We start from the raw sequence: 21865 nt of genomic DNA, 5'->3' as shown, positions 1-21865 counted from the left end.
AGAGGTGCATGATCTGAGTGACGATTCACCAAAGGAGATGGGGAAGGAGAATTCAGATAGGTAGAAGGAAAACTAGGAGATAGTGGTGTCCTGAAAACCTAGAGAAAAGAGAATATCAAGGAGAGTGTGATCAAAAAGTGTTAAAGACTTCAAAAAAAGTCAAGAATAAGTATTGAGAAAAGGCCATTGGCTTTAGCCTCTAAGAGATCATTCCTACCTCCCTCTCCCTCCCCTTCTGAGGAATCCCAAGGATTGACTTTGTGTTTCTTCCCTTTCCAATGTTATCCCTTACTTGCAGCTATGGTTTCTGCTCTACCTTCTTTATCTCCAGAGTAGAATGCTCTTTGTTGCAGCTTCTCTCCTATCCCTTAAGCAAGCACACAAATCTTTGGATACTCTCCATGGATTTTTAATAACTCCTGGAAACATACAGAGCGTAAAAAGTTACCTCATATGTCTTCTGTTTTTTTCACAAAGCAAAGGCACATTGAAGGGAGTGAGCTGTGTTAGTCTTTTGCTCTACAAAACACAGAAGACAGGTTCATCTTTGTTTTCAAGAAAAGTCCTTACTCCATGAATGCCTCATAGTAGCTGTCCTTTACAGTGAGGATCAGGACAAGGCCTTTGGTGTAGAGTATGAGGTGGATGAGTTAATACTTGGTCCCATGTCTTTAGTACCTTAAGGTTTACAAAACAGTTTCCTCACATCAATCCTTTGAGGTTTAGATATCGTATTAGCTGGGGTTCAAATCCCATGTTTCCTAATTCCATGTCAGGAATTAGGAATTTCAGTTCTACCGTTTACTCTTCTAGAAATTGCCCTTGAAGTAGAAATGCTACCTGTTAGACTGGTCCTTAGGCAGGAATGCCAGAAGAGGGACTAATGACTTCAGGGTTTCACCTTCATTTCCCCACCTCTCCTTGGCTTCTCCCACGCCTATAATTACAGGTTCCAACTTGTATCAGCATTGGGCCGAGATCAAAGGAACGTTAGGAGAAGTATTATTTCCCTACAAGGCAGCAACAGGTTCTTTACCTCTTTAGAAAAGAGGAGATAGTCCTTGTAAGGTCAAGTAGCAGTTCAGTGTCACCATTTAGTTCCCAGGTAGTAGACAAGGTCTGCACTAACACTTTTGGTACATGCTGTTTAAGCCACATAATCAACTCAGATACTTGCCTACAGCTTATTAAGCTCAAGGTACTTATTAAGTTGTTACTCTGTTAGGCACTTTGCTAAGCACTGAGTTACAAATAAAGAAGAAAAACAGTCCCTCCCCTTGAGGATTTTATGATGTAGTAGAAGAAAAATGTGTGTGTGTGTGTGTGTGTGTGTGTGTGTGTGTGTGTGTGTGTGTGTGTGTACATATAAGCTACATACAGAGTAGATGGAAGGTAACCTTATAGGAAAAGTACTACAGCTAAAGGGACCAGGACCAGGTTCATTCAGAAGGAAGTCAATTCAGGGCATCTAAGAATCCAAGGAGAGGAGGGGAGAGCATTCTAGGTATGGGGGACAGGAAGGGAAAAGGCAGGGAAGAGGGAACCAGAGATTTGTATGAAATAACAAATGGCCAGTATGTGTAGACTATAGAGTATGTAGAGGAGAGTAATGTGTAAGAAAATGGAAAAGGTTGGTAGGAATCAAGTTATGATGAGTTTTTTATGTGCCCCAAAGAAGAGTTTATCCTAGAGGTCATAAGTAGCCTCTAGTGTCTGGGTGGTGACATCAGCACTTTGGAATATCACTTTGGCAGATGTAAAAAATGATGGACCAGAGTGGGGAAGAGACTTACAGGAGGGAGACCAATTAGGGGATGAAGCTCTGAAGTAGGGTAGTGGAGGAAAGAGGTCAGAAATGAAAATGTAGAGCTGGAAAGGAAAAGAACAACTAATTATGATAATTAAGATGGAGTGAAGGATCAGATGAAGGTTTGGAACCCGGCTCACTGGAAGGGTAGTGGTAGTCTTTACACAATAGAAAAGTTCAGAAGTGGGACATGTGTGGAAGAAATGAGTTCAGTTTGGGGCATGTTGAGTTTGAGATGCCTACATGCAGTTGAGAACATCCAATAGGCAGTTGGTGTTATGAGACTGGGGCTCAGATAAGAAGAGATTTTAGCTGGATATGTATATCTGGGACTTGTCAACATAGAGCTAGCTGAACTTTAATCCGTGAGAGCTGATTAGATCCCTGTGAGAGAATATTGAGAGAAAAGAGATTCTAGGACAGAACACTGGAGAACTTTCTCCAATTAGAGAGCATGAAATTGATGAGGATCCAGCAAAAGAGACTGAGGGGTGGTCAGAAAGATAGGAAAACAATAGAGAGAAGAGTCACAAAAACCTAGAAAGGAAAGAATGCCCAAGAGGAGGTGATCAACAAAGATGGAGATTGGGGAATAATTTTGCAACTATAAATGATGGTTGATAACTTTAGAGAAGACACTTTCAGTTGAATGATAAGATAGGGAGCCAGGTTGAAGAGGAGTGAGAAGAGAGGACATGTCAGTAATTTTTTTCAAGGAGTTTAGCTGAGGAAGGAGGGGACTTGAGAATGTACAGTCAAATGAGAGTTTTTTCAAGGATGGTTTTCAACAACAGCTGAAGGCAGCAGAGAAGAAATCAGTAGATAGAGAGCAGTTGAAGATTAGAGAGAGTGGGATGGCAGTGGAAGCAATCTGCTGGAGATGTTAGGCAGGAATGGAAACCAAAAAGGTTACCTACTCTTCAAAAACTGGAATGAAGCAGGATATAGTTTGGGATGTTATTAAAGGGTAATAAGATGATGAAGGGAAAAGAGGGAGCTCTCAGCAAATGGCCTCAATTTTCCACTAAAGTATGAGAGGAGGTTCATAGCTGTAAAGTGGGTAAAGAGGGTATAGTAGGAGTATAAGGAGAGAGGAAAAGATTTTGGAACAGCCAAATGGGATAGAAAATTTAATAAGAAAGATCATGAAGAATACAGTGATCCAAGACAACTCTGAAGAACTTACGATGAAAAAGGCTATCCATCCCCAGGGAAAGCTCTAATATGTCTGAATACAGATTGAAGCATATTTTTTTTTGCTTTCTTTATTTTTCTTAAGATTTTGGTTTTTTGGGGGTTTTTTATTTGTTTTGTTTTTTTGGTCTATGTGTTCTTTAACAACATGCATGACTACGTATGTATAACCTACATTGAATTGCTTGCCTTCTCAATGAAGGGGGCAGAGGGACGAAGGAAAGGATTTAGAACTCAAAGATTTAAAAACTAATGTTAAAAATTATTTTTTGAATGTATAACTAGGGAAAAATGAAATACTACATAAAAGGGGGAAAAAAAGAGCATGAAGCTACCTTGTTCTGCAATGATTGGTGATAAGCCCAGGGTACAAGGAATTTGGTAGCAGAAGATGGCATGAAGTAGAACTTGTTCTCAATGGTGTCAGGATTGGAAAGATGAAGAGAGTATAAATGATTGCATATTCATAATTACTAATTTAATTTTGAGTGCCTTTTGTAGGAGTGTCTATATATTGTATCCTAATCATACAGTCAGTCATAGCTAAAAAGGACCTTGGAAATGATCTAGTCTAAATGACTAGATTGAGGCCTGGGACATTAAGTGGCTCAAGTCACAGAGCCAGCTAGTAACAAAACTGGTGGCAGAAACTTATACTATTTGTTCCCACTATACCCCACTGCCTTCCTTTGTAATCACTGTCATCCATAGAAGTGTTTTGGAAAGGCATTAGACTAAGGCATGATTACAAGTGCAATAAAACTGAAGCCAGATAATTTAGGTTGTAGTCCTGCCTCAGTTATTTTCTACCTTTTAGGACCTTGGACAGGTCATATATCCTTTCAGGAGCTAATGATAATGGTGGTAATGGTGATTATAGTTGGCATTTATGTAGTTCTTTAAGATTTGCCGAGAACTTTACAAATATTGTCTTATTGTATCCTTATGACAGCCCTGGGAGATAGGTGCTATTATTATCCCCCTTTTATGGATGAGGACGTTGAGGCAGACACAGGTTAAAACATTTGCCCATTAAGTACCTGAGCCAGAATTTAAACTGCAATCTTCCTGACCCCAGGTCTCTATCTATTATATTACCTAGTCGATTCTTTTTTGGTTTTTTGCTAGGCTATGGGGTTAGTGACATGCCCAGAGTCACACAGCTAATAAGTGTTATGTGTCTGAGGTCAGATTTGAACTCATGTTCTCCTGACTCCAGGGCCAGTGCTCTATCCTCTGCACCACCTAGCTGTCCCCTGCCCCAGTTGACTCTTAAAGGATCTCTAAATGTCCTTCCAGTTCTGAATTTGATGGTTGAAAAACATGAAGCCAAGGCACAAAGTATTTGGCATGAAGTTATTCTGAAGCAGGATGGTTTTTATCTTCCTAAAGATACTTTCTAATGTTTGGTCCTAAATGGAATGTGCTAAAAGCAACCGAACAAACCCTAGGCTTTTCTTCTCTTCTTTGTGTGGAAGGTTGAGGTTTCTTGGTATAAAGTCTTGATTTCTTTCAGTGATATTACTACTGTATAACAAAGTAGAATTTAGAGTTTCAAGCCTTTTGTTGTTCAAAATGAAGTAATTATCAAGATGAGAATCTGAGTTCCTGTAATTGTTTTACTTGGCACCTAGGGATGTTATGTTATAAATCATAAATTTCTAACAATTTTTCATTTTCTGTGAAGCCACCTGGCCACAGGAAAAGAATGATTTAACTTACCATGTTGCTATGTTAGGTTTCAATGAGAGTACTATCTTAAAAGATAGAAAACAAGGATTGTACTCTATGTGCATATTTCCAGAAGACTACTTTCATTGTGTCCTGGAGAAAAGCCTAAAAATGCCAACTTGTGGGATGAATGCTGCTTTTAAAATTTTAAATACTTTTTGTCATGAAGTACAGCTGACACACCATTTTAAAAACACCTGTTTATAAATGCCTATAACTTTATTCCTAGCACATGTCAAATTTAATACAGTTATATGCAATCAATGACCATTTGGAAGTAACAGGCGCAGTGGGGCTGCCCAGTTTAATACTTCATGTAGCAGGATTCCATTATCCTCTTCTTTTGTGACTTTCAGGCATGTTGCTGCTATCAGAAGTCTTCACAGTCACACATGATGACTCTTCAGTTTTATGGAAGTTCTGGTGTCTTGCATACTTCTAGTATCCTGATATCTTTCCCCTCTACTTGTGCTTCATTGCAGGCATTACTTGAATCCATGGTAGATGCTGCTGAGGATCTTTGCCCCAATGTGATGAAAAAGGCCAACATCCGACAAGACCTGATTCATGCCAGCACTGAAAAGATTTCCATTCCACGCACCTTTGTTAAAAATGTCCTATTGGAGCAGTCTGGAATTGATATTCTTAACAAGATTAGGTTGGTTGAAAAATCTGATAATTAGAATATACAGTTTCTTTTTTCTTTATATACAGTGAGGAATAAGGTATTTCTTTGTATGTGTGTATATGTATGTGTTTTTACATATTCACATATGCACACAGAAACCGTATATCTAATACATATTAGATATGTACGTGTGTGTGTGTGTGCATGCGTGTGTGCACGTATGTATGTAAACACATATAGTTCTTGGATCAGATTAATAGGCCCAGTCTGGATACTCATATTTTTACACAAAAATATGTAAGTCCTATACATTTTCTAAAGAGGAAAATTACATAAATCTCTGTGTCATTTGTAGATTTGCCTTTATCTGCTCTTTTGAGTTTTGATTTTCATACATGTCTATATACCCTGTTTGCTGCTTATTATCTTTTAACATTTTGCCTTCATAAATCATTAGCCTGAGGATTAGCAATGAGTTTCTCATCAGATATTGAAATAGTGGATGTAAATGTGAATTTCTTCAATGGATAGAAGCCCACTACTATTTTGGTATGGCCTCTGAACTCTTTCAATACAAGCATAGTATTAAGTAGCTTATGATATTACATGTATGCTAAGATGACCTTTTTGGGAATTTATACAAATTTCCTTTTGGAAGTTTAGAAGCTTGTTTTAAAAGCAGTTGTCACCAAAAAAAATCCCATTTAGTATCTGTAATCACCACCGAACTTCTTCGAGTTGTTTACTAAAATACTCTGGTGATTACAATCTGTTCCCAACTGATCCCACTAAGAATCCCACTGATTCTTAGTGATCTTAGTTAAGGAGGTAATGGTCAATGAAAAACCTAGGTTGTTTTAAACCCAGATAATTTAATAATATGACTTTTTGTCCCTAATTACAAACTTCACTACCAATCCTTTATAAGAATGCAAAAAAGATATAAAATTTTTTATTCTAGTAATAATTTTTATTCTAGTAATAATAACTGACATTTATGTAGGACTTTCTGTGTATATTATCTTGGTCCTTACCTTGGTCCTTAACAGTCACCCTGTGAGCCATGCATTATAAATATTCTTATTCCCATTTTTCAGGTTAAGGAAGTGAGGATCAGAGAAGTTAAGTCACTTACCTATGTTCATATGGTATTAGAGGGGGGATTTGAACTCAAACCTCTCTTTCTGTTATGTCTTGCTGCCTTTCCTTCCTGATTTAGTTGGTTAGTTGGTGGGCTAACAAGCAATTACGTCACCATAGGACAGAGCAGGGAAAAGAAGCACAAATAATTCCTAATTAATAATGTCAAATTTCTACACTGCTTCAAAATCCTTTCCACGTGATATTTCTGTGAGGTTGGCAGTGCTCTATATTATTAACTTCATTTTACAAATGTGGCAATTGAGGTTCAGAAAAATTTAAAGACCTGTTAGTGGTCCCATGTGCCAGAGCCAGGATTTGAGCCTAGGTCCCTGATACATTTTCTAGTACACCAGGCTGCTCTGGGCCTCGTAGTTGAGAATGTGCTATACAGTTATCCCTTCTACATCACAGGGGTTAGGGGCACAGTGCCCCTGAGATCTGGAAAAATCCACATAAAACTTTTAGGCTGTCCTTTTATACCAGAGAAGTCTGCTTTTTTTCTTTTATGGAGTGTTTACAGTACCTTGTTGTAAAATCTGGGATAAGTGTTTGATCACCGGTTCTGTGTTGTCTGCTGGCCTTTGAGTGTCATCTGCTGTTTTCACAAAACTCCCCAAAATTCCTATTTAATTTCTTATGCCGAGTCGACATATATTAAAAACCACAATGAGGAAAGTCACAATGTAGGAGGAAAGACTGTATTTGTACTTTAAACAATTCAATTTGGAGGAAACAGTAATTCTGCAATTGTGAGACTGTCTCACATTTAATATACTGCTTTCAGTAACTTTCTATGATACCTGATTGTAAACAGGAAAGGAATTGACCACGGCCACTGAAAGGATTTTTTAAAAGTGAGAGATTCAAAGACCTATATGGAATTATTGACTAATTACTGTTTCACTCAACAACATTTCAATGAAATACCCCCCAAAATTACTGAGAATATCCCATTTAGAATTTCTATTACCACCATTTTCTTTCAAGACTGTTGATCAAACCTCCAATAGAACACCCACTCTAGTGTGGGTATATATTCATTACCTTTAGTAGGATGTGAAGTTTCAAATCTGGTTAAAAATCAGCCAAATCTTTGTAAAGTTATAGAACTAAAAAAATGACATGTTGAGCCAGTTGAGTTGTAACAGAAACTTTATTACATCCTTTATGTAATGTTTTCTGATTTCTAGACTTAGCAAGATTGGGAAGCAGGATGATGAAGTGAAAAAAAAACTCTCTCTGCAGTCAGGGGATCACAGTTCAATTCTGATCTCTGAGGTTCACTTCCTCTATGAACTTGAGTACAGTCTTTTAACCTATATGAGCCTCAGTTTCTTCATCTGTAAAATATGTGTTGGACTAATTATAGGTTCCCATAGTGAGCAATGCTGCCCCCTGTAGGGTGCTAGAATGATCCAGGAGTGCAGTAGTAGTCTTGGGTGCGATTGAAGGGCATTGAAAAATATGGGGGCTGCGGAAGCATAAGGAAAGAAGAGAAGAAAATTTTGAAAAACTATTCGTACATGTTTCATCTGTTGTATAACAGTTAAAGTCATAGTGATTACATTACTTTCCAAGTAAATACACAAAATGCAAGTTATAACCAATCAGTGGTCATGTCTTAAGAAGCAAGTGTTGGCAGGTGAGCATGTCATACATTGTTGCTAAGTCCAGCATGCATTGGCATTAATATGTGCATGTAATGACTTGTTTACAATATAATACTATATGGTTATATACTATATGAATACATGACATTGTGTCATCAAAATTTCAGTGCAGGAAAAAACCCACAAATTTACAATAAATTACTAAATTTAATATGTATCATTTCAAAAACATAATTTTTTTTGAAATGATGCAAAAAATACTGTTAAAGGGTTAAAGAAAATAGATTGGGGGGTCAGGGCGGTGCTAAGTAATTTTTTTTAAGGGTGGTGGGAAGGCCAAATAGGTTTGGGAACCTCTGGACTAGATGGACTTTGAGTTCCCTTCCAACTCTAAATCTGTGACTTGAATGCAGTTTTCATTTTGGGCATCAGTCTAACACACATGCACGCACACACACACACACACACACACACACACACACACACTCAAGCACGCACATTCAAGTGCGCACATGTGTGTTGCCTTGATCCATTTTCCATAAAAGCCTTACAAGCTAGGGCTAGCTGAGGCAAGTAAATGATAAACTCAGTGTCCAGCCTAGTACAAGAATAATTACTGAGGTATGCATACAGATGCATTTCTTACAGAGACTTTCCTTTTTAACACTGCCATCTGAAGGGTACAAGCAAACAAAATTCTTTTTACCTTAGTGAAAAAAATGAAAAGCTTTCTTTTTTTTATGTGGGTTATCCCCATGTGCTGAGGGAAAAATAGCAAAGGTATGATAGAGCAAACATCAAGACCTTACGGGGGTACTTAATGAAGTCTTTGTTTTTTTAAATTTAATCCTTAGATTGGAAAAACTTAATCTAAAACATCATTGAGTTAATGCTTCCAGTTCTCTCCCTTTTCACTGCCAAAGAACTTTCAAAGCCTCAATGTCTTTGTTTACGTTATTGCCCTTGGGTTAGAAGAGATTTTTGCATGATAGGCATGGTTGTGTTCCATTTTAGTTTTATAATATGATACTATTACTATTATTGTTTCAGTATCTCCTTTGCCTTGCTAGGAAAACTGAAACCCTATTGATTTCAGAAGCTTGTTGAATTTGTTCAGTGGTGTGGGGTTTGGGGCTACCACATGGGTTCACATCTGTGAATGTATAGGATCATTCACAAGTGAAAACACTCATGGATGTATATTCCTCATAAAGGCTAAACTGTGAAACCGCTACCTAAATTATCAGTGGTCCAAGGGAATTAGAGGGATTAAGCTTTCTTGTTACTGAAACACACAAGCCATGCTCTGATGCTTCTGAGTCTCCTTCCAGGGGATGGAAAACAAGAGAGCCGCTGAAATAGAACATTAGTGCTTTCACCGAACGTCTTAGATATGGGGTGCAAAAACTGATGCCTACTACAAGGACAAGAAGGGACCTATCTCCCCCAAAACTCTCTTTTTAAAGAGAAAACCGAGGAACAGAGAATTGAAGTGACCTGCCCTGGGTGGCACAGCAATCTAGTAGTAAAGGCAGAAGGAGAACACTCAGTTCTAGACTGAGCCTGTCTTTGGAAATGCCCCCTGACGCAGGTGTGCAAGATGGCCGAGATTAGCAGGGGTAGAATGAGATATCATTTATTTTGTAAAACTGAGCAAAACAGATGCCAGGAAGAAGTGTGGGTATTAAGGTAATAACCAAGGCTTGACAAAACCAGACTAGATTTTCTTAATTTATTCCAGACCTGTTTTGTTTTCACTCTTGTCAATGGATGAATTGTTCCTCAGCAAATTGAACATATGGTCCCTATTATGTTTGCCTTTAACCAGATGTTTTTTATTTCTAACATTGGATCTTGAGTTTTGAAATTGCAAAGGCAGGTCGAGATTGGTAAAGAAAGTCTCTTACTTTTGTGTTTATTGAAGTGTTAAAAGATTATTTTTAAAAGTCCCTTGCCCTGCTCATACATTCTTATATTCCATTTTCAGGGTTGGTAACTGGGTCACTGATGATCATATCAGCCCAGAATCAAAACTAGAAGGGAGTTCCCTTGTACAAATTAACATGCTTGTATGGCCTTCTTTTCCTTTTTCGCACAGTGAAGTGAAGCTGACAGTGGCCTCTTTCCTCTCTGACCGAATTGTAGATGAAATCTTGGATGCCCTTTCACACTGCCATCATAAACTGGTGAGTGCTGGCAGAATTTTGAGCTGAAGCTATGCCTGGTTACCAGATGATCTTGGAATACTTTTTAGCTTCTTTATAGCTTTGTAGATACACTTTCTCCTTCATAATGCTGCTAAGTCATGTTGCCCAGTTTTTTCATTATCCAGGCTTTTGCTTTCTTCCTGATGCCTACCTGCATTCTGGCTTTCCCATTGATTGCTGCTGTCTTTACTAGACTATCGGGAATGAAAAGAGTAAGTTAGACCAAATCCAGAGTTACTGCTATTTGTTAGTAACCTCAATAAAAATGTTTGGTAAGGGATGACCAAAGCTAGAAATTGGCCTAGTCATCTTAATGTCATTAAGCTTTGTTCATCTTATCCTACACATGGATATTTAAGAATAGGCTGTACTTTCAAGTAAGGAAGAAGATAAAATATTTAGATGTGAAAAGAAAATGCCTAAAGTAAAATGCACATGTTCATAGGAGAGATAGCTGCTGACTTCAGAGTGGGGCATTAGGAGATGCTGCAGAGGTAGACATTTAAATTTCATTTATGTAGAAACTGGAGTTCATAGCAAAGTAAAGGATTTCACTTCCAATAATAGGACATATGAGAGAGAATATTTCAGAAATTTTGTGCCATTGCCTTGGAGCTCAGAGAATCCCCTGAGGCAGAGTTGAAGGTTTAACAACTATAGTTGTAGCCTGACACTTGAATACTAAAGATAATATAATGAAGTGGAAACCTTCCATTCAAGTTATGGGTTATAAGAAAAGTTTCTTCCAGTGAAGAAATTTCAACTGTGTACATGAGAGTTGATTATGAATCAACAGTCTAATTACAGAGCAGTGTGACTGTTGGGGGATAAGAAAGGAGTAGGCCTTGGGTTTTGTGTAAGAACTTAAAAATTACCATTCTCAAAACTCCACTGAACTCATATTACATTTATCTCCTAGTGAGAAAAATGAGTCAAAAATGGGGGGGGGTACTACAGTTCAACCTACCGTGAATAAGAATATTTACTATTTGACTTTTCCAGTTGAATCTGTTTTCTATAAGCAAAGAATAAACAAGCAACACATTCCTGTTGCAAGCAGGTTTTTAGGTGGTGTGTGTGTATGTGTGTGTTACCCTTCCAAAGCTTACCTTAAAATTTATTTATGACGCAAGTCACATATCGACAAAACATACAGATGAAAAATGTCACTCTTTATAACACTGAACATTTCACACTGTGGAATCTAAGTGTTTTACGACACTACACTTTTTACTTTTCATGTTGATTTTTGGTAGTTTGTCTTTTTTCATGTGTGTGTTTTGGCATTGGGTAGAGTTATAACCACTGAAGAAATGTTGACCTTTCCCCACATAGTTTAGAAACTTTTTTCTTTTTTTTCCCTTAGAAAAATGATTCTTTGGAAATATTTTTACTTTCTTGAGTTTCAATTTAATGTCAGTGCTTCTGAATTTGGAGGATGACTGAGAGAGCATAATTACTGTAATAAAAAAAAATTTCAAACTGAAACTTGGTTGTTGAAGTAAAGTTTGAAAAGCTGTGAAATTCTCTCTACCTTATCCCAAAGTATCCAAAGAATGGTTTAAAATTGTTTTCCTTTCCTTTCACCTCAAAATTCCATAGAATTGACTAGTTTTATTTTGAAGATCAGGCCAGTGCTGGTGCATATTTCTTATCACAACATCTTCCACATCCTGCTGTTTGATTGCACATTTAACACATTGAACCAAAACAGAACACTGGCAATTCATGGTGCGTATCTCAAATTACATTCTTAACATGAATTAATTAAAAGCAACAAGTAGTTTGTGAACCGACAGTAATTCAGACAAGAGTTGCTAGTGAGTTTCTTCCACTCAGATCTTGCTTTATTGAAATGAGAGTTGAGGTCATTTTTTTTCCCTCAGTCAACACTTTTTCAGTACTCAGCATAGAGATAAATTGCCTCACAACAGGTTCCTAATAAAATCACTGAAAGGAGAAATAGCATTTGTATTCTTCCCTATGGTATGTATGGGGATGGCAAAAGGAAAAATGGTACCTGTCTTTACTATAGGAATAACTACCTGCCAACCTTGCTCCCTATTGCGCCATCTAGTGGACAATGGCCTCAAGTGTACCAACAGCCAAATTTTCCTGCTCCTCATCTTTCAGCCTCACCCTGTGCATATTTGACATGTTTTCTTCTCTCCCTAGGCTGACCATTTTACCAGGAGAGGCAAACTACTTCCACATCAGGAGTCCTTGGAGATTGAATTGGCTGAGGAAAAGCCAGTTAAACGCTCCATCATCACTGTGGAGGAGTTGACTGAAATAGAGCGTTTGGAAGACTTAGATACCTGCATGGTAAGACAGCCTCCTTTTAGCAACAATTAGCACTCTTGCCTCCTGTATTTGGCTCTTTTTACTGGTTTAGAATTTCACTTTTGCAAAAGCAGGAAAAATATAGCTATGGAGAAAGTCTAGCTTATTTCTATGATAGATACGTTCCTAAATGAAAGAGTGAAATAAATGGATATAAGAACATTTGCCCTGAATCAAATATGACAAGTAAGTCTTTCTTAGCTCTGACATCATTCCTTCCCCTGAAGCTTGTCTCTTTGTGTTTGCAATTCATATAGTCCGTTCACCCTCTGGCATAGTCCCTCTACTTCAAGTATTATTACACAGTCGTCTAAGCATTGTTATCTTATTTTTGTTTTAGTTTTGAAAGTAGATTGTTAATACCATCATGCTTATCTGATTCTCTTAGAAGAAGGTCCTGACACTGCATGCTCTCTTAAATTCAAGGGTAAAATGTCTAACTATATAACTAGAGTTTATGAGTGTGTGTATGTATATGTATGTATGTGTCTATATAGGTATATGTGTGTATATGTATATATGTGTATGTCTACATATATATTGATATATATTTTCATATATATATGTATATATGTATATATATATATTATATATAGACATACACACACAAACATGTGGTTTGATTTTTTTTATTCTGAGACAGATATTTTTCTCAAGGTATTGAGTTCATTATTAATGTTCATTACACTACGATTATTATCAGTAAAAACAGTTGTGATAATAGTTTTTGCCTTTTTAATCCACAGATTCGAATGTGATTACTGTTTTTTTTAAGGCAAAACTATCTAGCTCCTAAAGTTAAGTGAGTAGGTGGTAGAATACTGATATTGCCACAGCTCTCCCATATAGACGTGTATATTTGTCCTTATAAAAGTTACTTTGTCCTAGAAACTGTTAACTTTCAACTCAGCATATTTTTTACTTTTTCAACTTTAAAAAAAATCTGATCTGTTATGGTCAATATAATTTATTTAGCCATGAGTACTAATGAGGTTAATGTTCTGTAGTCTATTAGTAATATAATCCTGACCTTCAATGAAGATTACAGTATAAAGAAAGATAAGACAGATAATTCTCTGTATGCAAATAAGTATCAATAAATATGCAAAGAATTAAACAGAATAGCGGGTTATATTAAGGGAATTGGTTGAATTGTTATGAATGGCTTTGGGGTATTGCCTTCTCTGACGTACGTGTGTGTGTGTGTGTGTGTGTGTGTGTGTGTGTGTGTGTGTGCGTGTTTGCATTTAGGAGATAGTGTATCTTACTGCGCCAATGACCATAGTCTCTCAGGACCTGATGGCAGATAGCAATCCTTCCAAGATGAAGCCTCATCTTCCCCCCAAAAAAATGGCAATGAAGAAGAGAGGATTTAAATAGAAACCAAAAATGAGCCATATAATACTGTATGATCTTTGCTGCAGTTACACTTACAATTCTAAGTCTGGGAAGAATTGAGGGAAAATTTGTGAGCTGGCCAATATTTTGTTGAAACAAATGCTTTTGTGGGTTTTTGTTGTTGTTTGTTTTAAGCCCAAGTGGAAGACTACTTAGCTTTCCTGAGGAAACCACTCGAACTACAGGTTTGTTTAAAACAGGTTCTGTTTAGTTTGGCTTTAAAATGTTGAAGAAAAAGGGTCTGTCACTCTTCAGAAAATGGGGAGATTACAAAATGCAGATGTAAGACACATCAAGACTAGGGGGAATCCTAGCCAAAAATGCAGCTACTTCTATTTTGTCTGACAGCAGATTGCCTTGAGACAAGACAGAATAACTGTGTGTTGGTTGATTAAATGATACAAGGTAATGGGGGGAAAAGGATACTATCCACCACACCACCCCCAGAAACTCTCTTAAGACTATTAAGTTGCAGAACAGTAGCTGATTTCCTTTGGTTTAGGAAATTTTCTCACCTAGAGTTCTACACACTTGGAAAATGAGAGAAGAACAGGGAAAGGAAAGAGACAAAGCATGTGAGAGAAATAACATTAAAAATATGAAAAGTATAAGAATATTTATAAATAACTGGAGTTTATCATGATTAAATTTAAAAGTATACTTTTTTGTTGCTTTTAATATTTGCTCTAATTTAAAATGTTAAGTATATTACTAGAAAGTAGAAATTGAGGATTTTCATCTCCCCCATGGTTAATTTCTTCTTCCATGGAAAGTAGAGTCTCAGATTTTTTTCTCAGCTTTTAACAGTGCCTGGAATCAATTAGATGTTTACTAAATGCTTCTTGACTTGGCTTACTACTTAACCTAAGCTGCCCTAAATAGGCATCACTATTCATCTGATATCTATTGTGGGCTTCCCCCACCCACCCCCCAACACAGGCATAATACTTAGAGGAGAATTAGATCACCTTTACAAGGTAGCTTTACATCAATACCTGAACTCAGTGACAAAAATGTCTCTGTTACCTTGAAAGGAAGAGGCCATTAGCAAGAGCCTTCTCATACTTGTTCCCACTCACATCAAAGCATCAGAACAACAAATCTTTCTTTGTTGTTGCCTTTGTTGACATCTCTTATCAAACAGGTATGTTGTCATTAGATACCCTGGATAGTAGTACACATAAGTCAAAACCCAGTTTTGAGATATCTATTCCTAAAAGAGGGAAATATAATTTTTCAAAACTGAACTTTGCCATTCACCCAGTACCAGTGACTGTACCCCCACAGTAAATTAAACATCCCTGAGAGGAAACCCAAGCATTGTCATTGTTGTCCTTGAAATGAGAACAATATTCTTATTTAATCAGGAGGGGAATACATGAAGGCAATTAGAAAACATTTAGCACTGTACAAATGTTAAGTTTGCATTATTGTCAGTTGTAGCAGAGCCTGCCTACTATATATAGGTACCATCCATGTGCATACTACAAGAGCATTCTCTTCTCTTGCCTTCTGCCTTTGCCTGGGCTGCTTGATTTTTCATAGGGCTCAGATGAGGTGGGAATCAAACCTATTCCTTCTGTTGAAATGGAAGACCACTGGCACCATCTGCCCAGGCTCTACATGCTACAATCCTCAAGTATTGTCATCCAACCAATTTATGTAACTATTGTCCACATCACTTCTGTGATGTCGACACTTAGGACCTTTCAATCTTCACTGCAGTTTAGCTTTTGTGTGTTGTTTCCTCAAAATAAAGTGTAAGCTTCTTGTCAGTCAAGACTATTTCCCTTTTCCTGTTTGTATCCCTAGCTCTTAGCATAGTACATGCTTAATTTTTTTCCTTCTTGTTTGATTCAAAAGTACAAATGTATGTGCATGGTTGAGCAAAGAAGTCTTGTGTCTCTGTCAAACTGCTTAAGGTTAAAGAATAGGAATTTTGTAGCTTTATAGTTTCTAATGCAGTTCTGGGCACATGGTAGACATTCAACAAATACTTATTGAAATGAATTTGCTATATTTATCGTATAAGAATTATAACACACAGGTCATCTAGCAGTATTTTGTTGTTGTTGTTGTTACATTTCTTTCATCCATGCATCAAAGTTATTGGAAACATTTTTTTCCTAGCATGTAATGAATCTAACTATTCTAAAAAAATTGATTAACAATGAATAAAAGAATGAAAAAGCAATTATTAAGCACTTACTTTGTGGAAAGCACAGTGATAAGCAGTAGGTATACAAATAGAGAAGCAAACTAGTTCATTTTCTCAAGGAATTCACACTCAAAAGGTGGCAGCAACACATAGATGACGTTTCAGTTGTAAGTCTTAGAGAACAGTTCCATGGTCCCAGCAGTACAGCAACAAAGTAGATGGTAATGCATATTTAATGTGCTTTCTACTAATAAACTCACACCAGTTTCTGATTCTAATTATTTAACAGTGCCAGAGACTTTGGTTGAAAGAATTATTAAGCAATTACTGTGGGCCAAGCACAGTGCTAAGTGTGGAGCATACAAAGACAGAAGTCCCTGCTTTCAAGGAGCTTTCATTCTAATTAGAGAGATAATATGTGCATATATAAGCATGTACATAATATAGCAAAGTGAACATATAATAGTTTTGGAAAGGAGTGTACTAGCAATGGGGGGGGGCTTGAGAAAGGTTTAGAAGGTGGTACTTGAGCTGACTTTAGATTGCAAACTAAATAAAGGCTCTAAGCAGCTCTTTCCTGAAACGTTGCCCCTTTCTCTGTACTCACATACCCACTTCTCTCTTTTCCCCACAACTCCTCAGATCAAGAAGTCAATTCTGTTTGCAAGCATGGGCTTCCTTTCATAGATAATAAATACACCTGAACCTGTAACATAGATTAGCAGTAGAGGTCAACAGTGGGGGGAAATTTCCGTGACAACTTTTAGATTGACTTCTTGGCAGCAGAGCTAAAAATCTGTATGATTAATTAATTTGCAAGAAATGAAGTTCAGTCAACAATCTTTTAACTTGTTGCTTTGACTATGTAAAGTCTGAGGAATTTGGGGAGTGATTAATTAGTCAAAGGGCTTATGTTAGCCAGCGCATTATTGACCTGAGAGCAACTAAAGTCTCATCATTTGAGACTCTTCAAGAGTAATGCAGAATTGTGCATAATAGTTTGGCAATTTCATTGGAATCATCTTTTTTTTCCTCTTCTACTATGTTATGTATACTTGTTTTATTTCTTAAGTTCAGAATGAAATAAATAAAATTTTAATCCATCCTAAAACTAATATGCAGGTATATAAATACATCTCTAAATGACACCATTAGTTCTGTCTCTGTTTGGTGTTTTGACAGTTTATATTCCCAAAATATAGTGAACCGTGTGTTGTAGTGGACAGAAAGCTACCAAGAATACGTGGGTGCAAGTCCTACCTGCTCTGAGTGTGATCACTTATTGTCTTAGTGCTCCAAGCAGTTCTCTAAGATGGTTACAAAAAAGTTGTAGATGTATAGAAATGGGTAATATTTCTATACCACAAGTTCCATACTGTGATTCAGTGTCAAATCTAGACCAAAAAATAAAATAAAACAGCTATTCAGATCATATCAATCTTTTCCACAAGCCTTCTGTTATTATCCATCAGTAGTTGATCATTCAAGTGTAAAATAATAACGAATGAATGACAAAGCATTTATTAAGCATTTACTAAGTACTAGATACTGTGCTAAGTGCTAGAAAAATATAAGCAAGCAAGACAGTCCCTGCCTTCAAGGAACTTATGTTCTAATGGAAGAAGAAAATATATAAAGGGAAGCTAGAAAGGTGGGAAGGTGGGAGGTCAGTCAGCAAACAAGCATTTTTAAGCATCTACTAAGTTCCTGGAACTATGCTAAGTGCTGGTCATTCAAAGAAGACAGCTCCCTCCAGGAACTTAATGAGGGAGTCTATTGGGGGAGATAACATGCAAACAACTATGTATAAACAAGGTATGTACAAATGCATTCCAGATAATCTATTGGATTGGTAGACTTGGTTTGGAAATGGCAAGAAAATGATGTAGATATCTAATTCTAGACTAGGTAAGGAGAGAGCTCACTTATCAGAGTCCAGGGCCTAAGACTCTGCTTATTAGAGGATAAGTGTAAATTAGTTTGTCTTCTCTCTGATATGATGAAGCTAAATAACTAGTCAATACTAAGTGGCTACTATTTCCTCTAATCTTTGTTCCAAAATAATCCTTCTTTATTTTTTTCTTTCTTTCTTCTTCCCCTATGCCATCTCCACATAGTGTCTGTGATTCCTATGTAGCTCTCCATAGGAAACAATGAGATGGAATAGATGAGGATGACTTCCTCTTGACCATTAGAAGTCCTTTGCTCTTTGAAATGTTTGGCTTCCTCTAAAAGCCCTGAAATGAGTAACTTTGAAGGTGCCATTGCCCATATGGGTTCTAAAACTGGAAGAAAAAAAAGAGAGAAGAAAAAAAAATGAACTAATGGCTTTTGATCTGTTGAAAAGGTAAAAGTTTATATGAGTGTTGCCATGGATACGCCATCTTGTTAAGAGGAATCTTCTTCACTGTCACACCAGGGCTGAACCAGTAGAAAGGTTCCCTGCCTTGTCTTATAATGATCCATTAGGTGCATAATTATGTCTGAAGTACTTTTCATTATACTGAATCAGTATTCCATTGAGAAGAGAGAGAAATATAAAATACAGAGCTTTAGAAAAAAAAAAAGCTAGCGTCTGTGGTAGTTAATCCCTGCCTGCTTGTTTCAATGCATCAAGAGATCTTTTATTTTATCATCCTCAATATTTATTGAATGTCCAATATGTGTAAAGCACTGTGCTATGTGTTAAAATCAGATCCTTTTCTGTGTTCAGATTTTAACAGGAGGAAGAGAACCTAAGCATACTAGGGCTTAAATCTTAAATGTTGCAGAGAGAGGCACATAGAATGGTATAAAGACCTCAGAAAGCAGAGACTTGAGAATCTCTAAAAGACACCAGCACAATTTCCCCCAGAGTTGGTTCTGTTGCATAAGGTCAGCAGCTGAGTCATAGCCAGAGAGTACAGCATAAATACAGATGGTCTGATGGCCTATGAAACAGCCTTCCTACATCTTTGATGGTTTGAGTCTCTAAAACCCTTGATTTCCCCATCCACCGAAAACTGTTAATAATATGTGCAGGGGAGGGGGGAAAAGGAGTGAAGAGAGGACTGGTAAATTGTACCTTGAAGTCCTTCATATAGAGAAAGGCACTCCCTATATTTAAATGTCTGTTATTTTTCAAGATATTACTGTGTTTCTGATTATTTAAAAAATACTAATAGTGAGCCTGCCTTAAACCAGTGAAATTTGTACTTCATTCTTGCAACCCTCCTTTTTAGTTGAGATTTTTTATGTATTTTTGGCTTTCCTGTCGTCTTTGTGTTTCTGAATGGTATGTCTCTCTCCTCTTTTCCGGAAACTGCTGTTGCTTTTTCTCCCTTCCATTCATATTCTTTTTTTTTTCTTTCTTTTTGCTGCATGGAGACTCTCTGCTGTACAAGTGTAAGTATTTTTTTGGTAGCCTCACAGTTTCTGGCCCTACTTGTTTATATTCTCCTGCTCCATTTGCTTCTGTGCTCCCTTGCTAGTCTCCCCAGAGACTGGATTGTCATCCATCCTCAGTTATTGAATGAAATAGGCAGCAATTTAGAGACAAGATTGGATTTTACAAGAAGGTTCAACCAGCATAACAGCTGATGAATTTAAAATATCCCCAGCCATATGCCTGAAAGCAAGCAGAAAATGTTGATGAAAGGGGTACAAACAAAATGTCATTCAGGTTTAAAAAGAAAAAGCATTTGGGGTTTTTATGTCACAAAATGACAGGTTTGCTTAAATTTGCCAGTTTTTCTTTAGATTTGTTTTTGTCCTATCATAGCAAACCTAAGTTTGTGGAAAGTTGGCATTATGATTAATTTCCTGCATTAGAAATATTTTTTATACACCTTATCCCTACCTGATGATGAGTATTAAGAAATCTCCAAGAATAAATTTTTTTAGGTTTGAGGTGAGAGGGTTTTTTTTTTTCATGCATTGTGCAGACTTAGTAATGTTTGTAGAAAGTTTGGAGGATAAAAATTTGAAGTGGGCAGTATTCTTTAAGCTGTTTTGAATATTTGCAGCATTTCTAACTAGTACATATCTAGGAAGTAGAGACTGAAAACTTGATGAAACAGAAATATGCTCTGGGTTTATATGTTGGATTTCTATATTAGTTATTATGATTCATGTTTAAAATAGGTATTAATAGGGCAGCTAGGTGGTGCAGTGGATAGAAGCGGCCCTGAAGTGAGGAGGACCTTAGTTCAAATCTGCCCTCAGACACTTGACACATAGCAGCTGTGTGACCCTGGGCAAGTCACTTAACCCTGATTGCCTAACAAAAAAAAAAAAAAGAAAGAAAGAAAGAAAAAAGAAAATAATAAAATAAAGTAGGCATTAATGTACATTGAACTGTAGGTAAAGTGATTTAAATTCAGTCACAGAAATTAAATGAAACAAATAATAGCAGTCAGCAGTTTATAGTAAGGGTCCCCAGCATTTGGGCTAACCTTGTCTTTGAATAGGGAACTTTCTTAGTTGATTCTGTCATGGTGATGGAGGGTAGCCAGTTACAGGTTGCTGTGATAGGTTGAAAAAGAAGTCTTTATATTTGCCCTACTAAAAGTGTATTAAAAAAAAAGACACGCATTCCTCAGTGCTTTGTGAGGGTTTCTAGAGTAACTGTTGCTTTTTTGAGATCAGTTGCCTTTGAAGCAAAGGTTCTTGAATTCTAGCATTTTAATTTGCACTGAGTAGTGTTAGTCTGTATATATTTTTCTATGAGATGTCCATATGAGAGCTATGTCTGTGGGGTTTAGATGACTGATCCCTCTCATGTACGTGGAATCACTTTGTAGCCTACTCACCAGTCGTTCCAGAATTGAAGCTTAATAGACAAAGGACTAATGAGGATGAACAGATTCAGGGGACAGCTAGATACAGTGGACTTAATCCCACAGGTTGGTAAAGATAGGGAAGTGGATAAATGATGCTGGAGAAGATTATGAAGTCAGAATTTCATCCCAGATACAACTCATCTGCAAAAGTAAGCAGGTCAAAACAAAATGGCAACTCAAGAACAGCGTTATAAATCTAATCCTGAAAAGCTATCTTTATCATTTCCTGTTTATACTTCTGTTCCAGGATTTTTATGGCTACCAAGTTTGCATGGTTGATTGTAGTGGGACCACTTTGGAAATTGATATCTTTTATAATTCTGTCAGGCAGGGTAAAAAAAATAAATTCCAGGTAGGAAAAATTTGTGGAAAATGAGATCTTACTTACCATTGTCAGGTATAAGGCTCTAATGTGAACTATAAGCAGTATGAACTTTTAAAAATGAGTGACTTTGGGGACAATTGAAAAGTCACATTCTTCCATGAAAATGTTAATCTATCCATTTACAAATGGGCAGTTGTCTGACAAATTAAGCAAAAAAAAAAATTAGTAAGGGGTTCTTTAAAATCCAGTGAAATGTCGCCATGTTTTGGAAGATGCTTGTGAAGGACACAGATGTGATATTGTTACCAGCACCTGTAATAAACACAATAAAGCAAAATAGTGAGATTTGTCTTATTCAGTCTTCCAACTTTGAGAAATTAGGAAGATAAAGGTGGTGAAAGTACATACTACTTGAGCAGGGATTTCTTTTCTTTTTAAATTGTAAAATCAGAACCATTTGTCCTAATTATATTGAATGACCTTAAAGATTTGTTATGGAAT

At 36.8% G+C, this 21865-nt stretch overlaps 1 protein-coding gene across 5 annotated transcripts in view; it reads left to right on the top strand.

The window, feature by feature from the left end:
• The window catches only part of CARMIL1 (capping protein regulator and myosin 1 linker 1), a 382099-nt gene that overhangs the window by 315987 nt on the left and 44247 nt on the right, over positions 1-21865 (top strand). For all 5 annotated transcript variants that reach the window (XM_020986870.2, XM_020986868.2, XM_020986867.2 and 2 more), the window contains 3 exons: positions 5215-5390; positions 10212-10299; positions 12496-12645. In XM_020986870.2, coding sequence (XP_020842529.1) covers positions 5215-5390; positions 10212-10299; positions 12496-12645 — 414 coding nt within the window. The remainder of the gene's footprint in view (positions 1-5214; positions 5391-10211; positions 10300-12495; positions 12646-21865) is intronic.

The sequence above is a fragment of the Phascolarctos cinereus genome, unplaced genomic scaffold (genome assembly GCF_003287225.1).
Source record: "Phascolarctos cinereus isolate Bilbo 61053 unplaced genomic scaffold, phaCin_HiC Scaffold_4;HRSCAF=312, whole genome shotgun sequence".
NCBI classification, from domain to species: Eukaryota; Metazoa; Chordata; class Mammalia; order Diprotodontia; family Phascolarctidae; genus Phascolarctos; species Phascolarctos cinereus.
This window is presented reverse-complemented; position numbering and strand designations above follow the sequence as displayed.